The sequence below is a fragment of the Hypomesus nipponensis genome, chromosome 18 (assembly GCF_054491055.1).
Source record: "Hypomesus nipponensis isolate SF chromosome 18, ASM5449105v1, whole genome shotgun sequence".
Taxonomy (NCBI): Eukaryota; Metazoa; Chordata; class Actinopteri; order Osmeriformes; family Osmeridae; genus Hypomesus; species Hypomesus nipponensis.
Genome location: NC_140378.1, coordinates 1,589,395 through 1,617,214, shown reverse-complemented (window position 1 = coordinate 1,617,214; position 27,820 = coordinate 1,589,395). Strand labels below are relative to the sequence as shown.

The 27,820-nt window shown below is 41.2% G+C and overlaps 1 protein-coding gene across 4 annotated transcripts in view; it reads left to right on the top strand.

Moving 5' to 3' along the window:
- The window catches only part of pkp1a (plakophilin 1a), a 45,269-nt gene extending 20,067 nt beyond the window's left edge, over positions 1 to 25,202 (top strand). For 2 of the 4 annotated variants that reach the window (XM_084679925.1, XM_084679928.1), the window contains 12 exons: positions 3,510 to 3,683; positions 3,772 to 3,956; positions 4,282 to 4,423; positions 6,100 to 6,307; positions 6,761 to 6,929; positions 7,191 to 7,308; positions 7,609 to 7,776; positions 7,872 to 8,045; positions 8,197 to 8,350; positions 24,117 to 24,303; positions 24,649 to 24,733; positions 24,806 to 25,202. In XM_084679925.1, coding sequence (XP_084536051.1) covers positions 3,510 to 3,683; positions 3,772 to 3,956; positions 4,282 to 4,423; positions 6,100 to 6,307; positions 6,761 to 6,929; positions 7,191 to 7,308; positions 7,609 to 7,776; positions 7,872 to 8,045; positions 8,197 to 8,350; positions 24,117 to 24,303; positions 24,649 to 24,733; positions 24,806 to 24,895 — 1,854 coding nt within the window. In that variant the 3' untranslated portion in view covers positions 24,896 to 25,202. The remainder of the gene's footprint in view (positions 1 to 3,509; positions 3,684 to 3,771; positions 3,957 to 4,281; positions 4,424 to 6,099; positions 6,308 to 6,760; positions 6,930 to 7,190; positions 7,309 to 7,608; positions 7,777 to 7,871; positions 8,046 to 8,196; positions 8,351 to 24,116; positions 24,304 to 24,648; positions 24,734 to 24,805) is intronic. The other 2 variants (XM_084679927.1, XM_084679926.1) reach the window with 2 other exon arrangements.
- Positions 25,203 to 27,820: the final 2,618 nt, after the last annotated feature.

Genomic DNA, 27,820 nt, shown 5'->3' with positions numbered 1-27,820 from the left:
TATCGTGTTGTGGTGTCGGAGGACTGATCGAAGTGCATCATACATTTAAGTCATTTAGCTAATACTTGCATGTACAGTACGTTATGTCACATTAAATAATGTATTTAAACTCAAGCTTATATGGTGCGTCGCAGGGGCGATTCTAGGATCAGACCTTTAGGGGTGCTCAGCCCCCAATGAGAATGTGACATGAATACAGTGCCTTGCAAAAGTGCTAAACGTAAACCCCCTTGCTAATATAAATCCCTAATTTCACTGGATAACAATTAATACATTTATGTATTATTATGCAAAATATTGAATGAAAAAACTAAGGATGTCCCTTTCTTCATGAACTACCAGCATCAAATGATAATAAACAATATATTATTATATATATTTTTTTAATATTAGGAGTGCTTGAGCACTTCTAAAAAGGGTCTAAAATTGCCACTGAATTGTACCCTCTCCAGTTACATAAATAAATGCATTGCAGGTCAATATCAGGTGTGCCCCTAAATCTTGTGCTTGCGCTCCTAAAATTTTCAAGCAGGGGCTACTGTGCTCCTAGTAAAAAAGGTTAGTCTGGAGCCCTGCTAGTGTATGTTTTCTTCACACGGCACTAGGGCTGCAACAACTAATTGATTATATCGATTAAAATCGGTTATTAAAAGCGTTGGCAACGAATTTCATAATCAATTCGTTGTGTCGCGCAATTATTACGCCACTCAATATGTCGCGGGGATGTTTGATTATTTAAAAAAAAAGTTACGTTGAGCCGTGGAGCAGAGCGGAGGTAGAGGAAAGGCCATCGAAGAGACGTTGAGTAACGTTGTTCTGAAACACATGGCGGAGGCAGAGAAATCAGTACAACCCAAGTCATCCAAGGTGTGGGAGCATTTCACACTAAATACATCGAAACAGTGTGTTAATTGACCGAGGTGAAGTTCGTTTCATATTCGACATTCGTCTCACATTCGGAAGACGCTACTTTGCAGTTAGGGACCGGGTGAAAACAACCCATTTGAAAAATGTAGACTTCTATAATATTTTTTGGAATATAAAACCTCAGACAGACACCAGAGTATCTTAACAAAGTCTGGTATACTTCCACAGCTTTTAATTTTTCAATTAAGTTTCAAATAATAATAGAATAATAGAAAATCACTAATCTTTGAAAATAGCTTAATCCTCGCAAATCTTAACTTTTTTCAAAATTGTGTAAAAAAATCTTAAATATACATCAGATTATTCTAATAAAGTCTGGCTTACTTCCACAATCTTTCAATTTTCAATAAAGTTTTCAACAAAACTCAAATAAATTGCTAATCTTGGAAAATAGCATTAAATCCACGCTAATATTAATAACTTTTTCAAAATTGTGTGCCTGCACATTCTGAAGATTTTTTGCACTGTGAATTTGCACAGTTAGTTCTGTTTTTGAATACAGGGTTGGAAATTAATGCTTTTTAGTTTTTTTTATCCGATTCATCAATTAATCGAAAAAAGAATCGACAGATTAATCGATTATTAAAATAATCGCTAGTTGCAGCCCTACACAGCACCACCATTTAGTTCAACCCCCCTTTTGAACTTTTAACAAATTTAAGGAAACATCGTAACAAGCACAATATTATCAAATACCTGCCCACACTTGATTTGGATGAGGTTGATATACTGGATTTGTTGCCAGAAAAAGACAGGATAAGGCAGGGTCAAGTCTGAAATGCAGATTATCCACTGTTGATGAGAGTGATCTCATTTTGCTGGTTGACCTGACCTGTCATTGAGCTGAGGTATTTCTAGAGAGTGATGATTGCAGGGATTCTGCTACTGGAGTATTGCCTAAGTGTGTCCTTAATCTGCTGTGCCATGGTTGCTGCAATACAGACATTTCCATTAGGGGTGGGAATCTTTTGGTACCTCACGTTTCGATTCTGGGGTCACGATTCGATAAAAAATCAATTCATTATTTTTTTTGATAAAAAAAGACATAACAAAAATAACAACTAATTTTTACATTCGTGAATCGATGTGAATCTTTTCCCCCCACCCCTAATTTCCATATTTACTATTTAACCTGGTAAGCCACGAAATGCATCAACATATTGGGTCTATTATGTGGCTACCCATGCTTTCTAGCCCGAGGTTGTTATCATTGGGGGGATGGAAATCTTGATCAACAAATGACTGATTCAAAAGTCAACAAAATGTTTGATACTTCTCAGACATAAGAGAACATGTGTCTTGTTATTTTGACATAGCAAACTTCTTTCAGATGATGTATTATATGTAGTACCAGGTGAAACAGAAACTTGCCAGTGTAGAGGATGCAGAGTTGTCAACGAAGACCTCAAATGATACACAGAGATCACACACAACAGACAGATACAAGCAGGTTGATGTAGATAACCCAGGGTGATAAACTGTGTGAATTTGAGATTTGTCTATACCGACATTGATGATAGGATAGTCAGGATATCAGTAATGGGAAGCTATTTGTTCTATCTCTGCTCATGAGATATGAAATAGCTTTCACTCACACACCTCACAAAGTTTTCAGTACAATCAAACAATGAAAAAAGTGGTTGCAGTGTATCCTCAATTGTTTAAAATTAAAGTTTGTATAAACTTTTACCAATCAGTGTAGGGAAAGAAATTGCTTTTTTTATACTATAATTCTTTTTTTCTTTTCTTGAAATGAGTCTTTCAATTTCCTAGGCCTGCATTTCTTGCTAACATCCCTGAGAAGTAACGTTGAAGTAGCACCAGGTTTTAGACAGACTGGTCTAACAGGTGCTGTGTAGACTTGTCAGAACTCACAGAGCTACATTGTGGGAACTTATGTTCCACCTGTGGCCAGGTATTGTCTTACAATAACATTCGGTTAAAGTCCAAGGCAGACTAATAGTGTTGTTAGATTAAATGAAGAGGCTGGATTTGAATATTTTAAGTCTTTCTGAAGGAAAGGTCTTTCTTGTCATAAGAAAGAAGTGTCTTGAAAAACACTTTCATGCATTTTATCTTTATTAGTATTATCAAATATTTCTGCTGATGTATTGTTGGTTTGGTTATTAAGAGGCTGTAAGTGAAATCTGTGGTGACTTTTGATGGGTATGTAAACCAGCCTATAACATAGCATACATAATGTCAAGAGTAAGATGAGAGGAGCTCTGGTTTGGTGTGTATTTGGTCTCTCTTGTTTGAACAAAGAATGTGTTACTCACCTCTGCAGTTAGTGTATTCTCAATGTTTGTTCTTGTTGAATGAACAAATACTTTGTTGAACAGAATTTCCCCCAAGCAGCAAAACGACAAGCATATAAGTATGAGCTGACCTGGTGTGCACATTATAGCCTACATTGAATTTTTTTAAACGTGCAATATTATGTTGGTGCAATAAACACCTTAAGATTTGAAAGTTTCCCTTTCCCTGTTGACCTCTTCAACTCTATAACCGTGACCACGGGAAGAAAAGCTGTGTATGGGTGTTTGAGGACCCTACACCACCATAATAGTTCCTCTCTCTAGGTGAACGTCCAGAAGAGCCGTTCTCTGTCTGTGGGGCGAAAACATTTCACCAGCTCCAGCCAATGGGAGCAACAAATGCATTCCAAAATCTGGCCCCAGTCACCCAATGGGCTCAAGCCGAGTCGCAGCGACCCCGCCTTGGGCCTCGCACCTGTGCCTGCCCCTCTACCACAGGTAACCAACATATGGTCTGATATTGAAAGCAATATTTTGAAAGACGCTTAAATGTTTTATTATTCTTTTTCTAATGTCTGTTTTCCAGCAACGGGCAAAGGGTCTAAGAATCACAGAATCGCAGAACCCGAACATCTCCATCACCAGTGGCAACAGCTTCCTGGTCAGCAGCCAATCGCGCATTATCCAGCCACCCTCTGTCCAATCGCATCATGAGACAAAGACCTCACTCACAGAAGTCACCAAGGCCACCAAGACTGAGCAGCAGTCAGAGTGAGTGTCTAGATTTTATAGACGGAGTTACCTAACAATTTTCTGGGGATTTTACGTAAGCTCAAGACCAGGTCAAATTAAAAGAGCAAATACTGTCATTTGTTTAATGTCATAAATGTCAGAAAAAACGTTTTACTAAAATACGAAATTATTTTCTAATTATTTCAAATAAATGGTCAATGTTTGTATCCCCTCTCTCCTCATTCCAATTGGCTTCTCTGTCTTTGCTCTCCCTTCTCTCTCCATTTGTCTTTCTCCATTGGCCCTTCATATCCACCCCTTCCATGTATCTAATCTATTTCTCTCTCTTTCTATGCTTCTGCAGAGTGGACGCTACAGTCAGTATGGCAGATATGACTCTGAAGGAGGCTGTGGAGTTCCTGGCCAGCCCAGAAGAGAACTATCAGCAGTGTGGAGCCTCCTTCATCCAACACACCACCTTCAAGGAGGACTGCTCCAAACAAGAGGTTGGAGCACATATATACAGTATATATGTGTGTATGTATCCACCTTATTCTCAGGTGGTCTACTGTAGAAATGATTATGGGTGCAACTTCCGGTGAGTAGCGGAAGTTGCGGTTTGCCATACGTTAGTCCCAGCCAGCCGTCAACAGTGATTCTTTCTAAAGTAATTTCAACTGTAATTTCACTAAAACTGGTTTGTTTATAAACATTTGTTGTCATTTGATTGTTATCATCATTGTTATAAAATGTCATTGCGGAGCTCTGGTAGGCTACCTGTTGCTCTGTTCGCGGCTTTACTAGCTAACAACCAGATTTAGCTAAATCTGTAGCTTCAACGACAGTGTGTTGAACACACACCCACAACAAAAAGCGATTGTTCTTGTGACAAACGGTACAGTTTCCTTCGCCTGCCAACATATGAGGACCACAAAACAATGTAGCTGAAAAACTTAGCCTTGAAGAGACCACCCAAAACACTATGGTATGTGTACTCATTTCATTTTGTGGACAAAAAGCCGACGGAGGAAATCCGCATCCTACTTTGTGTTTAGGCTACGAAAGACCTCCACAGATTTAGTTGCAGTACTGTCAGTAAAGGTGGAATGCAAGTGTTCATATAGGAATTTTTGTGGGTTGGTAGTGTGCTGGTCCAGCTACACATGAGCACCCAGCCGTTTCTATTTCGATGAAACTAAAACCCAGGACCGGTGATCTTTGAGGCTCTGACTAGGCTCTATGTCTGCTTTAAGGTAAATAAGGTTGTGTCCCACCTCCTTTATTAAAACGCGACCAACTTTATTGCTGTGGAGGTACCTAGCTACTGATAAGACTCAGAGCTTTTCAGGTTATTTATCGCTTCACCGTCCGTAGCAACAGAGTTAATAAAGTAGCTAAATATGCTATTGTACGTTATTTGAGGCCCCTTTTTCAGGTCGGCCTCCCATCCCTCGATAGTAGAAGGTAGAGGTATGATCAAACTGTCCAGATTCTGGTGTAACAGGCTGTGTCCCCACATGTTTAATTTTGTATTAGCATACCGCAATGACTGTTTATGAGCATTACCATGACAATCGCCGGCTGCGGAAGTCGCGCCCATAATTCAGGAAATGGATCATGGGAGCTAGGAATAAGGTGGATACATACATGCATACCTACATACAGACAGACACTATAACACACTATAAACACACACATATACTTAGGGACAGCTGGTATAGGTTTAAGCCCTCCTTATCGTTTGCAATAAAGTTAAGAAAACTATTGTTAAAAGAACTTAAAACAGACTGTTTAAAATGCTGTGGCACCTAGAGCATCAACACCAAATAGTCGCACAAAAAAACAAAAAAGGACCAAACGCATCAACTACCATTCATCTTCATAGTGTGTGTGACAAGTTTTGAGGCACCCCCCCTTGATTGGCTGCTAGTTTGGGCTAAATTAATTCAGCCCACAGGCAACTGACTTTTTGACCAATGACTGTGGATGTATGACAGTACGGTCAGGTGCTAGTGGCTACTGTGTGATAGACTCTATCATATATTGGGCAACGTGATCGTTGACATTAGCAACATTTTGAATGAGGCAGCTGTTTTTAGTTATTGTGCCCTCAGGCAAAAGGGAGAAGTACACCAGCTAGGCCTTTAAATATGCTTTCTGTCTCTCTCTTTCCCCATCCCAGGTGCTCAAGCTTGGCGGTATACCCCCCCTGGTTGCCCTCCTGAGCAGTTCCCACCCAGCTGTCACCCAGAGCGCCTCTGCAGCCCTCAGGAACCTGGTGTTCAGAGACCGGGCGAACAAGCTGGAGGTACAGGCCTGTGGGGGCATAGACCACGCCTTGCAGCTGCTCAAGGACACCGACACCACGGAGACCCAAAAACAACTCACTGGTAAGAAACACACAAACACACACCCAGACATGTTTAGGGATGCACATGCCATGTATAAACACATGTTTGCATGTAGACAGGTTTTCATGTCAATTGTAATTCATGTGATAGCTATATACCTTTGCTGGTTCTTACTCTCCTGCTAATGTGGTTTCTTCTTTACATTTACATTTAGTCATTTAGCAGACGCTCTTATCCAGAGCAACTTTCAGTAAGTACAGGGACATCCCCCCCGAGGCAAGTAGGGTGAAGTGCCTTGCCAAAGGATACAACGTCATTTGACTCGGCCGGGAATCGATCTGGCAACCTTCAGATTACTAGCCCGATTCCCTCACCGTTCAGACACCTGACTCCCTTCTTTCCTTCCCTCTCTCTCTTTATACCTTTTCTCTTTCACCCTGCCTATGCCCCCTTACTCTCATTGACCCCCAATCTCCCCACATACCTATGCAGGTCTGCTGTGGAATCTGTCCAGCGCAGACGAGCTGAAGGGCGAGCTGATAGACCGCGCCTTGCCTGTTCTGACCGAGAGCGTGGTGGTCCCCTTCACCTGCTGGTCGGAGAGCAGCGTCAATCACAACATCCATCCAGATGTCTTCTACAGTGCCACTGGCTGCCTACGGTAATGCCCTGGTCACTCACCTCACTGAGTTGTACCGACCAGGTTGCAAATTAGCACCCTGGGTTTGTTTGTGTTGGAACTAGAAGATTACTGTCCATTGTGCTGCTACCAAAGTAAGCAGACTCTCCAAAACAACACCTTGATATTTTGTTATTGCTGAAATATCAGTGAGGCCTCTAAACAGCATTTGATTATCCTCCAGAAGAGTAGTTGTGGTTTGCTTTTATGTAATCTGTGTGTTTTATGTTTGTATATGTGCAGCAACCTTAGCTCTGCCCAGATGGAAGAGAGACAGGCAATGCGGGTGTGTCCTGGCCTCATTAACTCTCTCATGAGTTACGTCCAGTCTTGCATTGCTGAAGACAACCCAGATGACAAGGTACTGAACTGGACTGAAATGCAAGGCATGCCACTGTCAGTGAACTAAACCAGAAATTCAGACAGATGTTGTGCTTCAGTCACAGTCCACTACAGACTAAACATTTATTACATACAACGTTGAATTAGTCAGGGTAAGGAGTATGTAGGCTGAGTTGAATGCCTGCATGTGACGAAAAGTACTCTCCAAGAGATGAGAAGAATGTAGTGTAAATGTGTTCGCATGTACTACTATGTCACTATGGTAACCCAAATTAAATCTCTTCTCATTGTCTTCTCTCTCTCTCCCTCTCTTTTTCAGTCAGTGGAGAACTGTGCATGCATCCTACATAATCTGACCTTCCAGCTAGAGAAGGAGGCCCCCCAGTGCTTCTCCAAGTTCAGCTCCTCAACAGAGCAGCCCTCAGGGGGACAAAAGAGTCCCACTATTGGCTGCTTCAGCCCCAAGAGTAGCAAACTCAACAGAGAGGTGAGCAGTCCACAAATACTTTCACATTGGCTCAGTGTAGCTCAGAATGGTTGGTTTGGATGCTTTCATTATCTTCCTTCTCTCTGTCTCCACAGGATAGTTTCAGTTACCCTGTGCCTGTGGAGGAGAGCGAGCCTGAAGGCGTGTCCTGGCTGTGTAACTCCAAGGCCATGCAGATGTACCTATCTCTGCTCGGCTCCGCCCAGAAGGAAGCTACACTGGAGGCTTGCTGCGGAGCCCTGCAGAACCTCACTGCCAACAAGGGGCTGGTGAGAGAAAGCGAGAGAGAGGAATGGATGGAGGGAGCGACTAATGGGGAGAGGGAAAGGGGTAGGGAGAGAGACATGGAATGTTTGAATGAGGGATTAGGAGAATTTTTTATTTTCTACATTGACCCTTCTCTATTCCCGGTGTGTTTAGGTGTCAAGTGTGATGAGCCAGACCCTGGTTCAGAAGCTGGGTGCTCTAGGCTATGTATCCCCCCTGATCCAGTCTCCCAACCCCAGCCTGCAGAAGTCAGCCATGTCTCTGGTGGGAAACCTCTCCCGCACTGCCAGCCTGCAAAGCACCATGGGTAAGATTGCAGCCTGGAAAATAGAGTATTTGTCTGTAATTAACTGGTAGCCAGTGGAGGGAGATGAGGAGCGGCGTAACATGGGAGCGTCTGGGTAGATTGAAGACCAAGCGGGTTGCTGCGTTCTGAATACTCTGGAGAGGGCGGGTTGCGCATGCTGGGAGACCGGCGAGCAGCGAGATGCAGTAGTCCAACTTTGAGAGGACAAGTGCTTGGACTAGCAGCTAGGTGGAATTCTCAAACAGGTATCTCCTGATCTTCTGGATGTTGTAGAGGGTGAATCTACATGACCGGGTGACTGCAGTAATGTGGGCTGTGATGGAGAGCTTGTCATCTATGGTAACCCCGAGGTTCCTGGCAGAGGATGAAGGGGTCACCATTGCAGATCCCATGATGATTGAGAGATCGTGGGAGATGGAGGGTTTTGGCCGGGATGATGAGAAGTTGCTTTGGCGGGGTTCAGCTGGAGGTGGTGCTTGGTCATCCAGACGGAGATGTCTGTGATCAATCCTCGTCCCTGCTGAGATCCCCGGATCAGTCGGGGGGAACAACAGGAACAGCTGCGTGTCGTCAGCGTAGCAGTGGTAGGAGAAGCAATGGAAGGTGATGATTGGTCCAAGTGAGGTGGTGTACAGGGAGAAGAGGAGGGGTCCAAGGACAGAGCCCTGTGGGACACCAGTGGAGAGCTGGCGGGGTCCTGACACTTTGCCTCCCCAGGAGACCTGGTAGGATCTTCCCGAAAGATAGGATGAGATCCACTGTAGTGCAGTGCCAGAGTTTGAGGTTCCACTGGAGATTGTTGCTACCTTGTCGTGGTGGGGAGGCTTGTGTTCCTCCGTGACCCTGAAGACTATACCGGTGGGGGTTATACCCCTGGCAGGTACAACCAAGCCAGGCAGTTCAGGTTAAAGGCCAGTCTAAAAGCAGCATTGCCATCACCCATTGGCAGTAGGATGATGATTGGGCCAATGTATTTGTCATACATATGAATGGTGTTTCTGCCTATGCAAATTAGGACATATTCAATAAGTGTGGCACTCATGTGCCTGCTCAATCTAATTTCAAAAGAAACGTGTAATACAAAAAAATATTGCTGTCAGTTTAACGCGTTATTAACGGTGTTAACGCAAACCCAAATTAACGGCATCAATTTTCTTATCGCGCGATTAACGCTCTTTTTGGCCTTGCAGACTTTGTAGTTTTTTTCACATGCTGTTGCAACAATTACCGACTTTAGAAAAACTACAACACCACACCGGATCTAGCTAGACCGGAAACAAAACAACAGGCGCGCCACAAACACAGCCGGCTAAAGAGAAACAAACACTTGTTTGGCTTGCGAGCCGGCTAAAGAGTAGTAGCAGAGCCCGTTTACGGATATTAGACATTCTCTTGTAGTAGGCTAACGTTACGTTTTGGGTGGATGGCGAGTGCGAGATGCCGAAATGGATGCCAATAAGATTCTGAATGGAGAGTTTACTTTTAAAAAGTTGCCAAATGGTTCCATTGACAAGACCAGGGATCTGTGTGTTTTGTCGTTGTAAACTGAGCTATCATCGCAGCACGTCCAGTCTGAAATACCACATGATGGCCAAGCACACAGCTGATGCGAATTCTCCGGCCCCTCGTCAAAGCCAGGCGATTGCAATGTTGTTTTCAATAAAAAAAATATTGGCACGAAGCAATCCGAACCACTTTTCCATGTTGATAAGAGCATTAAAATTTGAAAAAAAGAATGTGACAAAAAGAAATCAAGGGACATTGAGAATAGATTATAATGTACGATTAATTGTGATTAATCGCGAGTTAACTATGACATTAATGCGATTAATCGCGATTAAATATTTTAATCGTTTGACAGCACTACAAAAAAAGTAACTTTTCATGTATACTTTTATGATGTAAAGTTTTATTGTGTACTGTTTATGCCTACTGTTTATGATACCACAATGCCTGTTAGATACACACAGTGGGTAATTGAGGAGAAAGAAAAGACCATACCACAAGAACATGAGTCTGTACTTTACAAAGTCACAACAAAAAAACTAATTGAAGGCTGTTTTTAAAGAGCTCATTGAGCATTTCACTTGTCTACAGCATACGTTCAAGAAGCATGTGTTCTACATCAAGCAGCAGTTCTCATTCTCCAGAGAACTAAGTCCTCATATAAATGTATTATACACAGTGTTGGGTGTAACGCGTTACTGTAATTAAATTACTTATCCACTGAAAAAGTAATGTAAGGGATTACTGTTCATTTTTAGGTAATTTAATTACAGTTACTTGAAGGTACTTGCGTTACATACTGTAAATTAGTCAAACAGGTCTGTATAAATCTAAATTGAATACAAATAAAAATGTATCATTTTAGTGTAAAAGTGAACGCTGCCTCTTTAAAATCGTTAGCTGTAGTACAGTTGCACGGGAGACATGAGTTTTTGCTGCATAAGCGTGGGCTCTTGCGGTTTGACGTGGAAGATTTCGGACTCGACTGAAGCAAGTAGCTCTAGCTGTTTTACCAAATGGAAATATTGCAAGTACTTTATCTTTTTGTCACAGGTTGACAAGAACATTAATGTAAAGTGCAAGCTAGGGCTGCAACAACGAATCGATTAAATCGATTAAAATCGATTATTAAAAACGTTGGAAACAAATTTCATTATCGATTTGTTGTGTTGCGCGATAATTACGCCACTCAATATGTTGCGGAGATGTTTAAGTATTTAAAAAAAGTTTAGTTGAGCGTGGAGCGGAGGTAGAGGAAAGGCCATTGGAGAGACGTTGTTGAGGAACGTTGTTCAGAAACACATGGCGGAGGCAGAGAAATCAGTGCGACCCAAGTCATCCAAGGTGTGGGAGCATTTCACACTAAATACATCGAAACAGTGTGTTCATTGACCAAGGATAAATTATTTTCATATTCGACATTCGTCTCACATTCGTGTTTTATATGTTGGTGAAGTTGCAAGCCCTCTCCTTCTGCACCATCTCAGAATCCAATCCTGTTTAGTACGGAATTGAGCAAGAAAGGCTTTGAGAGTGGCACCTGGAATATCTTCGAAGCAAGCCACAGGAAAGGAGCTCCTGATGGTGTTGGGGGAGTGTTAAAAAAACTGGCAGATCAGCTTGTGAGTCAAGGGCGTGATATCCCTGATGCCACCACACTCTACCGAGCGCTACTGACAACTGGCACCACAGTGAAGTAGTGATATGTCGTTCGTGAACGATTCGTTCATTTAGAACAAATCCTTATAAGGACTCGGGAGTAACGAGTCCTCTCAATGAGTGATTCGTTCATTTGCCGACTCGGTCTTTCTACGAGTCTTTGGATCATTTTTCACGTGACCTGCATAGGATCTGTAGCTAGAGGAAACGAACGATTCGTTCATTTCCCGACTCGGTCTTTCTACGAGTCTTTGGATCCTTTTTTCACGTGACCTGCATTGTTTTTTTTAGTAGAGGAAACAGTTTCCTTATTCCCTTTCGCGTGGCCGCTGTTTTAGGAAGACGTGAATGATATTTGCTCAAGTCATCATACTGACTGGTTTTGTTATTTTCACTTTACATTTACACTTACAGTTTAGTGCAGTGTAATTGTTTGAAGTGATAATTCATGACCAAATCATCCAAACTCATGATACATTATTTGAATGCAGGAATTTCTTTTGAAATAGTATCTGCTGGTGCACATGTCATGCACTAACCTACATGAGAATATGATACGTGATAATATGATAACACCCCCCCCCCCCCCGGTTGAAATAAATGAATGACTCAAAAAAAGATTTGTTCATTTTACTGAACGAGATTCAAAGAACCGAATCAGTAAAATGAACCGAACTTCCCATCACTACAGTGAAGCTCTTTTATGTGGAAACCGAGAACATTGTGGATGCATACCGTAACATTCCAGCAAACATCCCATCGGTCAAAGGGACAATGCGAATACACCAGGTGGTCACCAACAGAAAAGGCCACCTGATCTCCAGGGACGTCAGCTGTCTGTGTGCAACCTTAAAGAACCTATCCTGCACATGTTTCAGCACTCACCACTTCATCTTCCCTCCACTGGCCCCTCAAATGATCCAGGTTGAGGAAGCATCCTCAAACATCCCAGTCAGATCTCAACCAACCCAGTCAGAGGAGCACCTGACAGAAGAACATCCGGGATCCCAGGAGATCCACTGGAATGATGAGGGGATAATTGGAGAATGGTGTGTCCTGCAATATGACAACAATCTATACCCTAGAATCATTGTGGCAAAAGACGAAGGATATACCGAAGTGAAGTGCATGCACCGTGTTGGCCAAAATTGATATTTCTGGCCAGCCCGTGAGGACAGCATTTGGTAAATGTTCAATGATATCTTAAGATTGATTCCAGCTCCTGTTAGAGTGACAGCGCGGCACATAGAAATACAAAAAGACATCTGGTCAAAACTTGTTGGGTAGGCAGACAAGAATGGTACAGCAGATGCAATATTAGGCTTTTGTTAATTTTGTTAAGGCCAAACATGTTCAATATATTATCTGATTGCGATGTAATTTCAATATCCTTCATATTTTGAAAAAAACTATTTGTTTACATTTACATCCGCAGTATCATCATAATGTTTCATCATCTTCTTGGCTAAAACTCATAATAAATCTTTTTCCAAACTATTCTGATTCATCATGTTGAATTAAAAGTTTCTGAATATCCCAATTGTCAAAGCAACTTACTTTATTTGTTACGTAAGAGACCAGTAAACCACTCAAAAAAAATTGGATATTAATGTCTTGTTTCCACCAAATTTTCTTAAAACAGAAAGTGCTGGAATAGTGTCAATTGTAAATAAACATTATCTATGAAAAAAAGTAAATTCCTCAATACTTTCATTTTACAAACACATTTAGAGTAACAAAGGGGAAATTATCTTTCATAATATATCAGATTTGTTCTAAATATGGATTTAAAACATTTTCAAACTGTGATTTATGGGTCAGTAACAGGGTTGACGAAATATGCATGTTGATTATATGTGAAAAGAATAAAAATACAAATTAAGCCTAAGATGGCACCACACATTTTTCTGAGAGGTAAGGGTCTACATTATCCAAATAGAGGCTTAAAAACATTCAAAACTATACTTTAAAAATCAAACATTAAGTTTGGGAAATGGCACGTGTTCGTAGAATGAACCTGCTAACTGAAAACATGCCCCGCAAAACTTAAATAAGATGACATTTATTTAGTGTATAATCGCTCATTCATAAAAATGTCATTGGTAGCGATCATTGTCAGTAACAACGCAAAATGCGATGTATCCCTGTGTGAAGAAGCTGCCCCGGTAAATTGTACTACTAGTACAGTACTAGACAACTGCTGTGTTCGTCTTGGTAGCGATTACGTTGGTTGAATTTGATACAACGTTCCGTTGTACGGTGTTGAAATTCATTATTTTCATGACAGATTGACGAAAGTTAGGCTGTGGCAATGAAGTTCAGGTTAGTATCCAGATAGTTTCACCTATTGAAAGACTTTTGATTTAAGTAAGGGGAGTGCCGAACACGTTTGACTTCCTAAACAGCTGTGGAGATGTTTTTGTTAGCTACTGTAATGTCTCGTGTAGGCTACAGTGTTGCAGTGAGCTACACTGGTTTGAAACCACAGGTAAGGATAATTTCACCAACAAATCGTTTACTTGTCAATGTCATAATGCAGTTTTTTTCAAAGTCTGGGTCACGACCCACGCGGGGGATGAAAATTGGGTCGGCAAATATGTTTTCATAATTATTTTGTCTTAGGTTTTTGTAAATGACCTAACAACCATTTTCGAATAGTGCTTTGTTTCCTGTTTATTTCCCTTTTTATATGGTATTTTCTTTTATTTTGAAATAATTGCGCAACAAGCTGGTGCTAGGTGCTGTAATCGGACGTAGCCTACCTGCAGAAGAAGAAGTTTGGAAGGATAGCGCACTCACGTGTAGCTCGCAGAATAAATACGGAGTATAAAAAGTATGCAGAGTTTCTGAGTTAAGTCGTTATGTTAGCCTGGCTTCAGAAAAGGTACTAAAAGAACGCGTGTACCAGAGCCAGACAAGTCAACAGAGGTCCAAGTCCAACCAGAAACATCGGATCATGAGCTTCAAACAAATACATACATATGTATGGCCGCGGGAACTCGGGGTGCTGAGGGTGCTGCAGCACCCCCTGACAGCACGAGAATTTAAAATGCTACGACTTGAAAATCCACCACCGCGGCACAGCCCCGCAGTAGCGGACTGGCCATCGGTAGCACCGGGAGAAGAATAACGATGGAAAACCAGGCTAAGAAACATAAGGGTGGGGCTGAAAAATTGAGGCAAAAAGACATCACCTTCACTAGACTAGGTTTTACCAATGAAAAAACTGCTGTGATTATTAACATATAGCTCAAAAACTATTTTGCGCTCAAATAAAGGCCCAAAATGTTGGCTCAGGCGCTGTGCGCTGCGCGCGCATTAAATGTGGAAGTACCTATCTTTCTTTCCGAACTAGCATCACATCAAACATAGACTGTGCGTGCATTAGCAAGGCAGCTGTGGTGTCGTAGATACTTTAGAACTAATTTTTATGTTAAAACTTGAACAAATAAATAATAGCGGTAGGGAAATTGTACATTTGCAAACACCCCTTTTCATATCATTTGGGTCGCGATGGTTTGTAATTTTGAAAATGTTGGTCGCCAAAAAAAAAGTTGAAAACCACTGTCATAATGAATCCTACAACGAAAATGTATTTTTGAGGAATTTTTATTTTAACAATTGAAAACAGATGCATCATAGGCCGCTTTAGTATGTGGAGACTTGGGATGTCTGGACTACTGTTTCCCAAAGTAGATGTACTTCCTTAGATCAGCTTGTACATTACACTTCACAATTGTGTTTCCTATCACCCTGGCCTCTTTGCTTGCGGCGTTTCTGCAACTGTCTTGCAGTAAAGCTATAGTTACCCAAACTATCTCCCAGAAGTTAACAAGCTGCTAAACTAATAGGTGTGTCCGACATGGACTGACTTCATGCAGTGCTAGAACCGGCTGCAGGCAGCTGACTTGAAACTGTGAATTCTGGTTAGACTTTTTGTCCGACTTGAGACAGCGCCGAGGCTAGGTCACTGTGACGTACCCATCAAAGTACCGTGAGATTGATTCGAGATCTGCCGGTTGTGTCGCCGGGCGCATTTTCTCAAGAGCAACTGAACGAGTTCTAATGACGACACAGCTTTTTCATGATTGGCCAGACTCACACAGACAACTTTGACGTGTGTTTTGTAATTATTCTGACACCTTCAGTTTTGCCAATGCTCAAATCCGGACCAAACTGTTTAATTGAATAAAAAATATGTTGAAGAAAGGTTTTTAGTCCGCCTCTTCACTAACGGAAAGACTGTTTAATTATAAATAAAGTAAAGTAAGCAAACAGCGCTTAATCGGCTGTGACTGATGTCAATGCAGCAAACCACGAGAAGCTGGAATGTCCAACTTCACAAAACCGTTTTTAACTTCTCCCCGACTGCAAGCGGCTACTCTCGCCAGTCATTTCATGCAGCCGCAGTCCATGTCGAACGCACCTATTGTTCTGCTAGAGGTAGTCACGGGTGTTTTTGTGATATTAGTGACATATAACGTCACGTCAGTGACTGTGGCTAGCAAGTTAGCCACTGTTAGCTTCCCTTTTCGCCACTAAAACGTAATTTCAACTTAAACCATGCAATGGAACGTATATAAAAATACAAGCAACTCAATCGCTACCAAGACAAAACTTTTGACACCAACGTTTTCTATGTAGTCCAAATGTTGACGGATGCTTAGGGTGGCAAAATAATACATTTACATTTAGTCATATAGCAGACGCTCTTATCCAGAGCGATTAAGTACAGGGACATTCCCCCCGAAGCAAGTAGGGTGAAGTGCCTTGCCCAAGGACACAACTTCATTTGGCACGGTGGGGAATCGATCCAGCAACCTTCTGATTACTAGCCCGACTCCCTCACCGCTCAGCCATCTGACTCTCGTATAATAATAATATATATGTGAGAGAACAAAGGTTGTACCCAATATATTGCAATATATATATATATATATATATATATATATATTTTTTTTAAAGCACAATTGTAACTGTTAGCCTAAACTCTGAACCATTTGGCAACTTTTTAAAAGCAAACTTTCCATTCAGAATCTTATTTCCATCCATTCGGCGTCTCGCGCTCGCCTTCCACTCAAAACGTAACGTTGGCCTACTACCCCTTAAGGCCGATTTATACTACTCCGACTCCGTTACGGACGGATGGACGGAGTTGGACGGATTCGTTGAATTTATAGTACTGCGAAGGCTGTGGGTGCTGGAAAAAATTTACTGCCAGAAGTGTAGGTGGCGCTGCACTGCGATGCTAGCTAGGTTATCGAAAAGTCGGAGCAAATTTACAAATTAGCCTTTTCATCAATAAATAAGCACATTTTCAGAAACGACACTGCCCATTTCTTGTCACATTTAAATTGTAAACTTACAGCAGTCAAAGGATTCTGTTTGTCTTGATGGTCACGGCAACCCCACCCCTGATGCAAGCAGTTCTTAATAAGGACCAATCACAGCAAGGGTTATCCGTAAAATGACGGACGGACGGACATATAGTCAGGAAAATCAGGAGGTGCACGTAGAGCTCTCCGAGGGCGTTTCACATCGGAGAGGCCGTTCCCTGTGTTCGTGAAAACGGAGTAGTATTAATCGTCCTTTAGCCGGCTCACAAGGCTAAACAAGTGTGTGTGGCGTGCCTGTTGTTTTGTTTCCGGTCTAACTAGATCCGGTGTGGTGTTGGCTGATAACTCTGAGTTCAGTTATTTCAAATGTTCATGGATTGCTTATACTTCAAAATATACAACATTCATAAATGGTTTTGTTAGTATGGTACATTTATTTGGGAATGTTCTTATAAATTGAAGAAAAGTTAGTTCTGTCAGACTCCATTGTCTCCATATTGATTGACCATTTTGGTCTACCTTCTGACCCCGTGCTGGGCCAGAAGCTTTGAAGCTTCTCCTGATAAGAAAGGGGGGGAGACCCCTTTCTCTGGTCGGAGGTAGGAGGGAGGGTGTGAACGGTCCCATGGTTTGTCTGTTGGCTCTGTGTTACACATCCTTTAATTGGCACGCTCTGATGATTTGCATGTTGAACAAAATATATTTTTAATTTGTAGTACATTGTAAGAGATAATAAATAATAACCAATCAGGCATTTTTAATTATATCGGCATTCGGTAACAACAGGACTGGTGACACGAGGCTTATTATTAGTAATAGCTCATTTTTTGCGGCTGAATCTGGAATGTCCAGCAGCAACACTGAGTCAGATTGGGAAAAATGTTTGGACATTTATGTTTGTCGTATTGTAAATCACCCTTCTTAAGCATGTATTTATTTCAGATTATCTCTTAAAATAGTGAGGTAAAACATCACACAAAAAGGTTTGATGAAAAACATGACACTTATATAAGAAAAAAAAAAACATTTGAAATTTGGATTAGTTTATTTTCTGAAGTGTTCAGTCGAGTCTTGGTCAATCAAAGAAAATCTTAGTCGGGAACAGCCCTAATAAGGAGATTATTGATTGGATTTTTTTTTGACAGAGTACAAGTATACAACAAATATAACAATACACAATTCAGGTTAAAAAAAACTAATTCAGAAACCTTATCAATTAATTACAGCATACAAAACAGTAGTGTTGTTTTTGGCGGCCTGTTTTATTTTTTGTCTAGTCTTTGTGTCAAGCTGTCATTTTAGTTTTTAGTAGTTTTAGTCACGTTCATACTCTTTTTAGGCTGGTCAAGTTTCAGTCGACTATAAGTCTGAGCATTTTAATCTTATTTTAGTCAGACTTATCCATGTCTAGTTTTAGTCGATGAAAACTGATGACATTTTAGTCTACTTTTAGTCTACAAAAACTGATGACATTTAGTATTAAGTCAATGAAAATTGCATTTTAGTCTAGTTTTTATCAAAACAGAAGTAGTCTAAGCAGTAGTCTCGGGAGGCATGTTAATGCCAAAATCGTTTGTTTAATAAATAAGGTATTCAAAGTCATGTTGATGCCAAATTCAGTTCAGTGTGATTGCTGTGTGAAGGACAAAACTAGCTACAGTTTTTGGCCAACAAGGGATGCTTAGTACACATGCAGTCTGTCAGGTAGGAACTAAGATCCCAATTTACACTCTCTCATACAAACAAATACACACACATACAAGAGTACACACACTATTCACACATGGAAATCCACTTTACACTCTCTCACACATATAGATATACTAATTATGACTAAATATATTTAGTCATAATTTTCATTGACAAAAGCAACACTACAAAACAGTGGGGCAGCGTAAACTCACGCGCACTTACAATAGAGGGTTTACAGGACGCGTCATCGGACCGGAATTTGCCATCTTGGAGGCACTCCGCATGACAACAAAGCACTGGCACTGAAGTATATCCCGAACGTCGTCAAGGAAAATGTTGAATTATTGCCGTGTTTCAGGTTGTACCAGTAGGACAGATCGAGAAAAACATTTGGTATAGCATCGACTTCCAAAGGTAGGGCTGCACGATTAAGGCCAAAATGATAATCACGATTATTTTTATCAATATTGAGATCACGATTAATCATCACGATTATTTGTTGATTATAACCTAATCAAATTTTATTGTCACAATACATTGTACTTGCATAACGGATGTGTATAAAACTCATAATATAAAATCAATTAAAAACTAATACGGCAGGGCACAGGGCAAATAAAATCGGTAAAATAAACGTCATTACGTTTATTTTACCGATTTTATTTAACCGAATTCTGCATGAGCAAAACACAGATCTGTGTTCGCTCGAGTGGCATAGTCCCAAGATCTCTACAGACCTTGCAGCTAATTTAATCAACAATTGAACGGGGGCTTATTACTTGAAAGAGGAATTATTTACTGTGTCGTCTCAGTTACACTAGGGCTTTGGAAAACTGTGCCAAGCTCAAATAGGCTAATGGCTAGTAGAACATAACATTTTAGAATAATTTCAGTGAATCAAGCAGCGCTGCAAGACCCAGTTAAAAGCTGCAAGACGTTATAGCAAACGTTAGCTAGCATCGCTAACGACATTGGCTAACTCAACTTCGGTAGGCTATCCTCTGTATTTGCAAGCAATCTAAACTTATACTGTATCTAAAATAAGGCTTTAGGGGATTAGCGAAGGCAGGTCACAGGTAGTTTTTTTTGTTTTCTTTGTTAAGATAGCAGCCTTATGACCGACTTCTATCTGAGGCGGAATTTTCCTCACGTTACTCTGTCTGTAACCGTCTACATCTAGAAACTGAGCTGTATGGTGCCGGGAACAACTCTGACTGGCTCATGGAGGCACGTGAACAGACATTAGGTGTATTTGACTCCACGCAGCGCAGATTGGAGAAAGAGTTTACCCAGAGCCTGTTTAAGGAGAGCCTTGCCACTCCCTATTAAGCCCCATTGTACCGAATTTGGTTGCAGTTCCACTGGGAGTGATCGCGAGCGAGTGCATGTTGAATGGGAGTCTATGGAGCTAAACGGCTAAATTTGTCTCTTTTGCCTGATTGTCGTTGAGAAATCTCCGATTTGATTGTAGTTTTTGCATGTTCAACATGGATTATAGGTCGAAAGTTGAATGAACGAGTACTTATGTCCTTTTGATTTCTTACAGGGTGAGTCGTTGTTGCCTATAACACGCTAGCATTCTGCTAATGAATGCTGATTGGTTAGTGAAGGACTAATACGACCAGAGCTCTTGCTTGATGGCATCCGAAGCGGAATCAGAATGTCAGAGCATTAGCAACATTAGCAAGAACATTAGCAAGCCAAAACTCTTTCTAGCATGTGTATTGACAGGAAGAGCCTAACCTGTCAGCTGTGTTGTCGATGCCCTGAGAGAAAAAAGTAAATGACCAGAGCTTGCCGTAAAGCAGTAGCTCAGGTCGTACGATGTGTATGACGTCAATTACATTTTCAAAGCTTTTTAGAACAGAAAGGCAACTTTAAAAAAATCTAACAGCCAGCAGTGTGTATTTTTTGGGCCTCCCCTTTCGAATTCAGAATTCAAATTACTGGACAAAAAATTACATCCTGAGAAAAGTGGATTTTGAGGGGTATAGCTCCATAGACCTCCATTCATTCTGCACTCGCTCGTTAGCGCCCTCACATGGAATTTCAACCAGTTCAGAACCCGGAAGTTTCCCAAGAGTGGCAGTTCTCTTTATATAAGACATTCTCTGGTTTACCATAGCCCAATACATAAAATGACATTTTCCGACTTAAGGAGCAGTTTATAACTCCTCCCCGACAGCAAGCGGCAACTCTCGCTGGTCGTTTCATGCAGCCACAGCCGATGTCGAACCCACCTATTCCCAGACAGCATTTACATCTGTGCCAGATCCGTTTTTGAATCGGCAGATTCGCGCAACAGTCGCACTCTCAATGCAGATCTGCACCAAATGTGGGCCAGACCTCTATAGCAATTCTCGCTGTGACATTCCGTCCGGCGGCGCCGATCCGGGGCAGCTGCGCAGACCAGACGCGCCACAACTGAATCGAGTCCGCCCGGCGGGTGTGTGCCGGATCCGCGGGAGCTACGCAGGCCAGACGCGCCACAACTAACGGAACGCTTTTCCCCCGCATAAACCTGCCACTCTATCTGACTACCGAGTGGAAGACCGCAGGCTGCAACGTCGTTGTGATTGTTGTGATTTATGATTGTTGGTAAGTGCATTATTAGTAGGCCTGGTGTTGAAGTCATGTTAGTCTGTTAAATATATATTTTAAACATAAAAGTTTACAAACTTATAGTTTACACCACATTATTCTGACAACCTCAGACGTACTAGTAGGGTGACCAGACGTCCGGATGGACAGACCCTTCCTGCCCACCGTCGCAATTTACCACTCGCGTAAGTTTTCCGATGCCAAAAAGGAAGACCTCCTTCTAACCTACGTGGAGTTCAGAACTCCACTTTGCCATAAGAGCAGCAAAGATCAATGTCATACCTTCTGTAAGTTCTGTCACATTGACATTGACGTGAGTAGTAGGGGGAAAAGGGCTTAAAGCATGCCTGCTATACGCAACTGCACAAGGATAATGCTAGGTCTGCCGGGCACCCCCCCCCCCCTGACTGATAGGTCTGAAGTTAGCTCTGAACCCCCCCCCCCCCCCCCTTAACTTTTTGGGGTTGTCCTCCTTTTCGACCCTTTGTCCTCCTTTTTGGACCCAAGTGTCCTCCTTTTCAGGGTCATGCTTCTGGTCACCCTACGTACTAGTAGCTTACGTGCAACAAGTGGCTTAGTCAACAAGCTAGTAGCATATCTACAGTTAGCTGGTACAGCAGGTTCTTTTAAACATCCACAACTAATGTGAACATAAGGCCAAATCGGTTATCCTTGCTTATTATTTACAAACATGGCTGAATATCGTATCCATTGTGTGTTAGCTGCAACATCGTAGCCATGTTAGCGCTAACCACTATACCCACTCTTTTGTCTGTAGCTAGCCAAGCTGCTAGTACTAATAGTACTATACTGCGGTGATCGCTGCTAGCTACTGCTAGCACGGACTTCTCACGTCCAAACACATTGACTAGCTCATACGTCAGTACCAAAGTCTCACTGTATATACACATATAGTCTTCAACATCAACACGCTATGAAATAAAATTGAAATGAACTGGTACATAATCCCGTAACAGATGTTTTTTTATGCTGTAATGTTCTCTTGTGCCTGTTTAAAATTCAAATAAAACGTTTGAAAATTACAAATTGTGTGGGTATTTGTTTGGCCCTTAATTGTCTGATAGCCTAAGTATGAATCACAGATCAGGGCCAGATGAGCCCCAGATATGAATCGCGGATCTGGCCAGATCCGCACCACACGTCATGGCATTAATAACTGTTCTGGGCCAGTTCTGGGCCAGATCTGTCTCTGATCCATAATTCCGACCTGTTCCAGTATTGGGCCGTTGGAAAGGATGAGCCCGGCCCAGGTCCGTTTAGCGGATCTGTGCCAAATGCTAATGAAGACCTGGGCCAGATCTGGCCCAAACACATTTTGCTGTCTGGGTTGGTTTACGGAGCGCTAGATTGGCTTTGCAAAAAAAAACTTTGATACGGAGCGTTCTATGAACGGAATGACGCATTTTAAATATCGCTCGATCACGCGAATTTGATCGTGGGAAGCCGTGATTGTGATTAAAATTTGATTAATCGTGCAGCCCTATCCAAAGGTATTAAAAACCAGGGAGAGGAATGCCAGAGATTATCTGAGTAAAGGTGGTGCTTGTGGTTGGCAAAGCTCAACCAAGATCTACGAGGGAAAAATCTGGACAACATCCGTATTTGTTCGGCACATTTCTTGTCAGGTATTGTGAAATGTTTATTTCAGCGGCTCATAACAAATGTTCTATTGTAATGATAATATTTTTTATAGTAAATAGTAAAAACAATTACTGCTTTTATAGTTTTGACTGTGCTTATTTTACTGTAAAGCTGACATTGACATAATATAATTCATATCAAACTACTGCATGTGTATGGGTTCGGCGAGAAAGGTAGTTAACAATATCGGGATATCCAACTGAAGGCAGAATCACCGGGTCGTCACGAATCCAAGTGGAGCTAGGTTAACTGGTAGGGATCTGCACCACCAATAAATCCTAATTTCTCAAAATATCGACCCTTTTTCTTGTGGTCCAAGTCCTTCCCTATATGCCTTTGGATCTTGGACGCGTTTTGATGACCATTTCGGTCGTTTAGACATGGCTACAGTTGTACCAAAGAGTATAGAATATACTTTCTTTGGTTGTACTCTGTTCAGTTGTTTACACCGAGTGCCTCCAATATGGCCGCGCATCCGGGTTACCGCCCAGAACGTGACATCGGTGAAAACCCTGTATAACCGATGTTGTGATCTAATGTCCAACTCAGTCTGTCAAAACAGCGATCAGCTCAGGTCCAAATGGCCGGCAAATCGCTCCAATGTAGACCCCAAAAATATATATATAAATAAATAAAAAAACAGGTACTTGTCCTACCAGTCGTAGACTGGTACCTCAAAAGATGTCGCTAGCCTCCCGGTTAGCTAGAAAGGGATGGTGATGGCTTGCCAGTCTGTACTCCACTCCAGCACTCCGGGAACTGAGCACGCCGCAGACGATAGTTCAGTCTGTTACATTTCCCAAAAAAATAGAAGGGAAGGAGAAAGAGAAAGACACGGCCGGGGTAGCTAACCTACAGTTCTCGGACTTCTCTTCGGTTAGCTTAGCCAACCGAAAAACAAAACTTTAGCTATAGGCAAAACAACAAATCTTCTCTCAATCAACTACCCTACTCTCTATTTACTCACAAAACAATAACAGAAATAACTCAGGAAACCAGTATATTTTTTTTCTCTTTCTTTTCTGTAAATGTAATTCTCTATCTTTCTTCTCGTCTCTCGTTCAGTTCAGTTTTTGGTAGTCTCGTTCTCTCTGCACAAGAGAGTGCGAGACCCTTACTCTCCCGCCTGCAACCCGAAATATGCAAATGTGCATTTTAGTTGAACATTAGAGTTAGTTCCATAAATTACATGTAGGCCTAGTGGTAGGTAATGTAACTTAAATATAAGAAAAAAGTATTCATCAGTCAAGTTCTTAGCTCTGACCAGATGCATCCAACTGACATGGATTTGCTTCTTATTTTTTGTCCAGCTAAACAGCTTCTCCCTGACCTGGTCACCCTCCTATCCTCTGGCAGCAAGAATATGGGCAACAATGATGACCTAATGGCCACCACGTCTCATACTGCCCGCAGTCTGCTATTAGCAGACCCTGAGATCGGCAAGAAAGTTGTTACTCCAGACCTGGTGACATCACTCTGTGACCTCAGTGAGAACGGGTAAGACATCCTTCAAAACGTCCTCGGCAATTATACATTTACATATAGTCATTTAGCAGACTTATCCAGAGCGACTTACAGTAAGTACAGGGACATTCCCCCGAGGCAAGTAGGATGAAGTGCCCAAGGACACAACCATCATTTTGCACAGAATCGAACCGGCAACCTTCTGATTAATAGCCCTATCCTCTAACTGCTCAGCCATCTGGCCCCGTATACAACTCAAAAAACAGGTTCCACCTCTGCCAGATGATCTTTCAGTACATTTATCACATATATCTTTAGTCTGTTCTCTCCTCTGTCTCTCTTTCTCTATCTGCCTCTCTCACTCTCTGTGTCTCTCAGGTCTTTTCCCAAGGCTAGCAAAGCAGCCTCCCTCTTGTTATATAGCCTCTGGAATGAAAGGAGTACGCAAGGGCTGCTGAAAAAGGTACCGTAGGGGCTAATACATACACATGCAGGGGTGTTTCTTTCCATTGCATTCACTAATCCTTATTCTCAGCTCGCTGCCTCACCTGGCCTGACCAAGCACAAAGGAAGGAAAGGAATCCTGGAATACAGGTTCTCAACGAAACCAAAACAAAGGCGATAGATGAGAAGGGATTTTTAATATGATGTAGAGAGTTCTATAATCAGATGAGCAAAACATGCAAAGCACAGTGATACCAAATAGTTTATCAATATTTTTTATATTTAGTTAAACATAAATATGGTGTATGATACACCACCAAATGAGAAAATAAGATTTAGGAAACGTAAGGGACATTTAATTTAACAAGGTATTATTGTGTGGTGTGTGTGTGTGTTACAGCTTGGAATGAACAAGTCTGTGTTTGTCAATGACACAACTACTGCGGTCCACAAGTCAGTGCAGGTCGTAGACTGAGGAAGTGACTGAGGTAAGTGTTCACATACATTTTTGAACTGTCATAGAATGAAAACCGAAGTAATCAATAAATAAATGAACAAATACTTTCCAAATCACAGAGTAAAACAATCAACAGTACATTGAACAAAAACGTTTCAGTAGAATAATTGTTTTTGGTTTATGTTGAAATAGTTTCATATTTCATATGAGATAAAGGTGTTTGAGAGGTTGTCTCATTTGTGAGCACTAAAACAAGCTGGTCTAAGGGATCCTCCTATTTGGATTTCTTGTTCTCACCAGTGCTTTATATTTATGAAGTCATTGGTCAGCCTGTTGAAAGCATACAGCTTTTTTTTCTGTATTTCAATGTATACATTGGGAACAGAAACACCTTTGCCCTGCTGGTGTCATTCACCATGTTTCAATCTTAGTATGTATTTCAACAATTTTATTAGAAATGTCTCCATGTGACTTACTCCATTTGATTAAAGGCTTCTGCAGGTGTTAAATAAACACATTCTGATACTCTTTATTTTCAGACAAAATGTTAATGGCATTGAAGACCCTTCTAGCCTTTTCTGTTCATTCATATGAAGATAATAGGTGGTGTATTTTAAGTTGTGATCTTTCTTTGGTAACACAAACACTACTTACACCCCTCACCTATACTGTGCCTTCCTGCAGTTTTGTAATAACCTATACCGCTAATACTTCTATTACATTTGATTACATAGCAGTTCCTACAATGCTTTTGCACAGGTATCTATGTAGCTACATGGTAGTTACCTTAAGTGTTGCAATATGTATTGTGCATTACTGGAATTCATTTTTCAGTAAACTGGTGTCTGCCTTCCTGGCACAGGGAAATGTTTTTTATAACATAATATCTTTCTCACACGTACTTTCTGTGTGCATATGTGTTTGTTTCTGCATGCCTGTTTGTGTCTGCGTACTTGTGTCTGCATGTGTGTTTGTGTCTGCATGTGACTAGCAGATTAGTCCCTGCAAGCTGGGACACTGCTGTGGACACCTTCTCTGAGACAAGATGATACCGGAGAAGCTTTTACAGAATAATAACAGTGGTTCTTCAGTTAATGTCACAGGAAAATATACTTAAATAGGCTATGTGTTCAGTAAATAACTTACTTTACTCAAAAGTAAGTACTTACTTTTTGTATCAAACAGCTTTACACAGCTTAACAGTTTAAGGTCATAATATTTGTATTAGTTAGAAAATTTACCTTAAGGCTGTGTTTGTGTATGTCTGTGTGGAGCTTGCTAGTGTGTGAGGGATGGGAGGCATGTGTGTGGATTGACACATTTTCAGTGTTAAGATAACCGATGAGGAATGTAATCCCGGAGAGGGAGTTTGTTGGTTGGCTGGAGATACTCTAAAACTCACATTTTGTTTTGAGTACGTGTGGGTTTATATACTTATTGAAACAGTGGAATTGTGCGTTTGAAGTCAAATTTCACTTGCACATGATGACAGTTGATATAACCTGCAATAATTGAAAAGTATGTTTTGCTATGTGAATGTTTTGATGTTCCACACTGCATTGCAACATGTTTTGTTGTTACAAAATTGATTTAACACAAATGTTATCTAAAATAGTAATCCTGTTATGAAACAGGATTCTATGTCAAATAATCTGTTAATGCCTTCTGAAAAGCAAAAGCCTGCTCTCTATTTAAACATAAAATAAAAAAAGATTATTACAAAATTATGAACCCCCAGAGTCATTGTTCACATTTATCCGCTGCTATTAGTGATTTTGATGCAGCTCTATTTGTTATAAGGCTTTATGGAACATATTGTCATTTGTAGTCTGCCTCTATTGTCAACCTTAGCAATGCCACCACTAGCACCACATAATTTCCATGATTCGCAAAACATGGACGGAATCGTGGGGTAATAAATAAATCTGCGGAGACACAGAAAACAATGAACTTTTTATATTTGTATTGCATTGGTCTGAGATAAGTATGAATAATAGGAATTCAATATTTTATTTATTTGATCATTTTAATTAATTTATACGTTTTTGGTGATGAAGTGTGAATAATGATGATTATTTGAAAGTTCAAATGCCTCCATATGGGAGGTTTTCAATAGCCAAAACGAAATATATAAAACTAATATAGTTTCATATATAGTTGTCTACAAAAAGCAGCCCTCCCTGAGGTTTTAGGAGTAGAATTGAGTGAAAGACAATATTGTGTACACACTGCCAGTGAGCGAGCCAAGTCTGTCTCCGAGGCTAAGTCAAAACAATGTACCCCGGGACGCAGTCTCACCCCACTTGCAAGTTTTCCTCTAATCACAAATATAATCAGAGCATCTGCCTTAAAGCACAATTCCCACATCTCTTAAAGGCTGCCCTCCTCAACATTTTTGGTGTTGACCGAACTGTAAAATGGTGAACTTATGAACATGACGCGACCAAAACATGGCTGCCGTCTAAGGCTATGCGGTCTCCCTGGCGCATAGGCTTATTACATTATTAAGACTTTCACGACCAAATCAAAATTCTGAGCCAACAAGTCTGTGGGGAATTGCTTGTTCTCCTAAAAGCTGCCCTCCTCTACCTTTTTGATGAATTTGCAGAGATGCTAAATGATTCACTAATTTCATAGAGGCAAAAAGCT